This window comes from Centrocercus urophasianus, unplaced genomic scaffold, assembly GCF_019232065.1.
Source record: "Centrocercus urophasianus isolate 14NV4802_14NV808 unplaced genomic scaffold, USGS_Curo_1.0 seq_14, whole genome shotgun sequence".
Classification (NCBI taxonomy): Eukaryota; Metazoa; Chordata; class Aves; order Galliformes; family Phasianidae; genus Centrocercus; species Centrocercus urophasianus.
The window spans coordinates 43,123,938-43,129,937 of NW_024884586.1; the positions used below are offsets into that span (position 1 = coordinate 43,123,938).

Below are 6,000 nucleotides of genomic sequence, written 5' to 3' on the forward strand. Positions count from 1 at the left end.
AGAGCTAAAGTAAGGAGCAAACATATGCTATACTGATCACTACATTCTTTCTTACCATTCACTCCACTTTGTGCTGCGCCAGCAAGAGACAATGGTCTCCTGTCTATTGAGTACTTCATAAAGAAGCACTACATTTAAAAAGCACAGAATGCATGACATTTCACTTAAGACAGACTTCCAGAACTGCAGAGTGAATCAACACGTTATGGAGAGGTACCTGACCCACAGTTTAGGGGCCAGATCTTTCTGTAGATTTAGTCTTGTTTGCCACTGTGTTCCTACCTCTAGGTACAGGAAGGAGGACAGAGACATGGCACTGTCATGCTTCTTCCTCACCATATTCTCAGATGCAGACATTTGTCAGATACTTTGTGCACATCTAGTCCTGTAATTAGGAAGGGTCAAAGAAGCCCAGGAACATATGGTAGATAGGAGCAGCACACTTCTGCTAGAACTACAGACTGGCCTACAAACCTCTACCTCACAATGCCATTGGGAACACGCAGGAGAGTGGGTAGCCCAGGGCAGCCTGCTGGCTTGTGTGCAAATCATGCACACAAAGCATTGCAGGTGTTGCTCATGACCAGATAATGCATTCAGCTCACTCAGAAGGCACCATAATTGGTGGGACTGTGCAAATCAAGGTACATTAGGTGCAGTACAGGGCCAGTTCCACAGGCCTCTGAAAGTACAGCTATATTTTACTAAAGCCTCCAGCATTAGAAAAGAGAAAGAATTGGGAAAAGCAAGTGATTGGGGGTGGAACATAGCAAAAGTTTTGTTCTACTGGAGTCATCTCTATTCTTATGTCAAAGTGATTCCAGTTTTTTTCTGTAGCTATCAAGACTTGGAGCAGAAGAGGCAAACACTGTACTAATGATGCCCTGCTCACATGCAAAAAGAAGAGATGCTGATACTAAGGGGTGTGGAGGGGAGGAAAGACAGTTTAAAACTGGCAGGAAGAGATGCAAAACAAGAATTCTGAACTGCCAGCAGGAGACAAAAGTGTGCCCCAGGGCAAGAGCTAGCAGAACTGTAGATGCTCTTGGGGAAGAAGAATCATTGGAAGACCTGTCAGGAAAGAAGCCCTGAAGGGCAGATGATGCCATCTTAGTGCGATGCTGGAGGTGTGGAGAGGGTGTCAGAGCAAAAACTAAGCTGGGCAAAGAAATACAATAAAACTACACTGTAGTATTTTGAAAAGATGTGTGGAACACTCACTGACTTGATATGTCTCACCGACTTGCACGCAACACAAGAGAAGTATTTTCAAATAAAATTATCTCCAAATACTCAAACATGGAACTCAGTGGTATACATGCATCACAGAAAGCATTTTAAATAGGCTCAATTGACAGCAAGGCAGGCTATAAGCAAAAAAAAGATTAGTGCATACTCTTCCCAAAACACAGGATTTATATTAAGATTTGTATGCTATCAGTGTCTTTTTTGCTTCACTTATACAGACAGAAAACACATCTGGCCTGCGCTCAACTCACACTATATATAACAGCACTAATGGTAGCAACAGTACAGCAGGACAAGGAGAAATGGTGTTAAGTTGAGGGAGGGAAGATTTAGGTTGGATGTCAGGGGGAAGTTCTTCACAAAGAGAGTGGTGAGGTGCTGGAATAGGCCCTGGGCAGCCTGGTCTAGTATTAAATGGTGGTGGCCCTGCATGTGGCAGGGGGAGTTGGAGATTCATGATTCTTGAAGTCCCTTCCAACCTGGGCCATTCTGTGATTCTGTGTAATGGTCTAATGTGTTCTTTGAATTTAAAAGTCTGATGCTGATACAAAAGAAAGAAAAGGAGAAGCATTCAGTGGTAGCTACTCCTCTCTCTTTCACTCCCTTCCCAAGGAAATAATTGCTTTAAAATACATTAGTGTTTTCAGATAATTTTGGGGGGGGACAAAGGGGTCAACTTGCAGAAAAAAGCAGAAAGTCTGAGTGACTCACCATCACAGGCATAACCTTGTCGAACCAATCCCACCATAAGTGAGGTGCAATGACTGCACTGAGTAGGGCTTGTAAATGACTTGATATTGAGCTGGTGAGCTTTAGGCTGTAAAAGATACATTCAGGATAAACAAAAGAAAACAACTTTTCAACTTATAAAATGAAAGCGTGCCCATTCCCCCTCCCCTTCCAATACATCAGTGTGTGTTATGAAATCTGAGCTTTTAAGTAACTGCATCTTGTAAGAGGTGCTGCAAGATAACAGTAACGTTTTTTAGTTCAAATCGTAGAAGACATTCGAGCCAAATCCTCTATTTATTCTGCCATCCCTTTTGACAAATCAAAGCCCATCAACTTGCATTTGGTAATACCTGAATAAAAACAGAGACCTAACAAAGAAACAACACATGACAAACCCAAACAGGACAAACACAGATGGCTAATTAACAAATGGTAATTCTTCCTTAGTTCAGAATATGGTTAGCACAGTCCCCCTACCTTTGGTACAGCTAGAGAAATGGACTGAATGGTGGGGGAAGGAGCAGCAGGCATCCTCTGAAGCCGAATTGGTTCCTGAATCACAAAAAACTGTAATTGAGCAAAACGCGGGTTCAAGAATTTGTTTTAAGGTTGGGGTGGCAAAGCTTATTGTTTTCTGTTTTTTTTTTTCTTTTTTGAAAATTATCAAAAATTTGTCAGAAACACTGCAATTCTGATTTAGTAGAAACAGATTGTGTTCTAAAGCACTCACAGGAAAGCCTGCACACTAACAAGCAAGCAGCAGTACAGAAAACATACAAAAATGAGGTACATCAACATACACAGAGCCAGCAAAAAAGTTTCGCATTTGCAACTATTCTCAAAGCAGATGCAATTAACACTGCCATGTTACACATAAGCAACATTCAATCTTGCCTTTTCATACAAAAGTTGCAATATATACTGATAATGAACAAGACAGAGAGACTTTCCACTGCATTACTCTTCAGAGTAGAATAATGGTTCCCTTACTTCTTGTTGCTGCTCTGCAGTTACAACTGAAGTAGATGGTGAAACTTCTGATTTGGGACCCTGTGTTTCCTGCTCGCTAATGGAGCCAGTCTGCAAAAGTGACAGCAAACATGTTAGATTAGATACCACAGACATGATGAACTGTCCCTAGGCCAACAGAATGGAAGTTCAAAGTAGCTACAACGAACAGCTCACTGCAAAAATAAATGAGAAACTTTGTTCATTTCTGTATGCATGCATCTAACAATTTTATACTCTTAAAAAGTCCTTCCTCAAAACAAACCCTGCCACCTGATGGAAAAGCTGTAAAGCTGGAAGCACTAAGATATGCAAAACCCAGTAGTAGGCAGCATAAATACTCTAACAATCTGCTTTTCCCAGAAAGACTGTGTTGATTCTCTTGCAGGCAGGTATGGAATGATGTCTGAGAAGCTTAGCAGTAATCCATAAAACAGCTCATTTCTCATGGTAGCTTATGCTACACTAAGATTTTTCTAGCACACAGCAGCCACCACAAGAAAAATTCTTTTAAGTAATACTACACAAGGTTTTTAAAACTAAGCAGTTTTTTAGAAGATGATTACTCATCCTATTTCCACTTCGATAATTAAAAATAATCACATTGTCTTATCACACTGTTCTACGTTTCAATAAAATTTAAAGCTAGCACCTGCTAGAAGCTCTCAGTTTCACACTTACATTAGCAACTACTAATTGCCAGCACAAGGGGGAAGTATGCTACAATTCCAGAGCTAAAGAATCTGGGTGTGGAAGCAGGGTGCTGTATTACTGTTCTCTGAGGACATCATGGAAATCACGATGAACAAACATCAGATTAGACTTCACCTAAATGATGTAATTAGCACTAAAGGCAATGAGTAATGAATCACTCACTTCCCAGCTAGTTTCAACAGAAAGATCACTCAAATTCAGTTAGTTCACTAAATAGATTCGGGTATTTGTTATTTTTTTTGTTATGAATTGATTCGCAGGGCTGGGCCACCGAAGATCAAATTATACCATTATGCAATATGAACAATTTAAAAATGCTAGGCGTGATTCAGCTTTAGCCATATAGACAGTCAAAATCTAAAATAATAAGCCTGTAAAAATGTATTATAAGAAAACTAAACTAGCTCTATTTAGTGGATTAAATTATAGAGATGCTAAGGAAGCAACATCTAGTTTTAGAAGGCCATTTTTACTATGACAGGTCACAACAAAATAAGGAGACAAAACTACTAGCAAGGACTTACTTCTTCCCAAAAGGCTAGCAGAGAAGATGTAGACGAAGAAGAAACAGAATCCTTTGTTGTAACAGATATGAGGGATAAAAATGATCACTTATCACCCACAGAAAAACTTCAGATGGAAAACCAGCAGGCTAGCTAAATAAAATGTTTTATGTGGCCCAATGATATTCATTCAAACTAAACTAACCTAGAGCAGATTACATAGATGATCCTTAAATATACATGTGAAAAAAACTGTTAGTGGAAGTTACTAAGTACTGTATCAGGAATTTTAATGCAATTCATCAAAAAATGCCACTTGCATTCAATCAGTGAGTATGCATTTATTGCTGGATCTGTAGACTGGATCTTTTGTAGTTACCGCCTTGATGCTCCACATTACTATTTTAAGTGTGTTTGGTGATTTATAAAGCAACATCAAAGTTGGTAGATAAAAGCTATCTAGATTGTAGTGTATGTAAGTAATGTTTCTCTCTTCACCTCATCCACGTAGCTCATCTCGCTGCTTAAGCAGGAAAGCCAGCTTGGACATTTTCTAACCGAGAACAGCACAGACACAAAGTACACACATGCAAATATCACAGCATGTCCATGAGCTTTCTTTTTGGCACCAGTAAGAATTTGAAAAATGACAGAAAGCGTACAAATTTCACATATATTATCTCACCAGACTAATTAGGTTTTAACCTCAGCTCCATAAACATAACAGTCATTCTTTCCAGTTCCAGCTCGTAGCTTTATCCTGAACTGGCAATGTGTTTTGCAAAAACAAAAAAAAAAACCCTCAAATCTTCAAGGATCAGGAGTTCATAAAGTAAGGAGATGTGATTCTGTGTTGCATTTAACAGCTGCTTCCTTGGGGAATGCACAGTTTTTTCTAAGCAAAATGCCCACTTGGAGCTGCTATGTGTATGATTAGTTTTCTAAGGATCAGAGGGTGTGTCACAATGAACTTACAGTATCATCATCTGTGGGTCCTCTGATTCTCTTCCCAGTCCCTTCTACTCTGACCACCCCATGAAGATCTGGAGCCAACAACTTTATATATCTGTTTAAGCACTCTTTGAACTGTGTGAATACATGTGTTTTTTTTAAAATGTAAACTAGCATCTTCCAACTCCAAAGTATTCAATCCCTTATTTGTAATAAGCTGCGCCAGCCTTTCTAAAACAATCTGAATGTACAGCATTCAGCCAAAGGCTTGAGAGTGACTTACAGAAAATAGAATGAAGACTATGTAATGTAAGCTTATGGGAGTATTTCCTAAAGGTGGCAGCTTCTCTTCAAAATGCCAATTAATCTGACGTCTGCTGGTCATTCAATTCTACGACACACTAACTTGTCTAACAAACCAGATATAAATTTGTTATATAGGGCCGGCCCAAGCGTTACTTTTAGATAATAAAAATACAACTCAGCTGTCACATCTTCATTGTTAGTTTATGTAATAACTCACTCTGAATGTCAGATCACGTGCAAGAGGAGAGGTGTTGAAATATTCAAAAATGGAATCCTGAAAGTCTGGAAGTTTGAGACCTAAAACCCAAAACAGAATAGCCTTAGCTACAATGCAGTATCAAACGCTGCATTAGAACTCTGTTAAAACGCAGCAACTTCAATTACCTGGATCTGTCCTGTATTTTTCTTCCAGTTTTCTCCTTAAGCCTTCCATCTCTTCCAACAATTCTCTGTTCTTTGCTTCAGATTCCTTTAATTTACTAATGTAACAAAATAAGATCAAAACACAGTTGTAGGTATTTCCAAGTCAGGAATGCCT

General features: G+C 39.2%; 1 protein-coding gene across 3 annotated transcripts in view; it reads right to left on the bottom strand.

Annotated features, from left to right (window-relative positions):
- The window catches only part of CDC42BPB (CDC42 binding protein kinase beta), an 87,540-nt gene that overhangs the window by 18,394 nt on the left and 63,146 nt on the right, over positions 1–6,000 (bottom strand). Inside the window, exons 20-24 of one of the 3 annotated variants that reach the window (XM_042814673.1) lie at positions 5,847–5,941; positions 5,680–5,759; positions 2,971–3,060; positions 2,458–2,532; positions 1,960–2,065 (exon numbers count right to left, since the gene is read on the bottom strand). In XM_042814673.1, the coding sequence (XP_042670607.1) occupies positions 1,960–2,065; positions 2,458–2,532; positions 2,971–3,060; positions 5,680–5,759; positions 5,847–5,941 (446 nt within the window). Of the gene's footprint in view, positions 1–1,959; positions 2,066–2,457; positions 2,548–2,970; positions 3,061–5,679; positions 5,760–5,846; positions 5,942–6,000 lie in introns of all 3 variants that reach the window. The other 2 variants (XM_042814672.1, XM_042814674.1) reach the window with 2 other exon arrangements.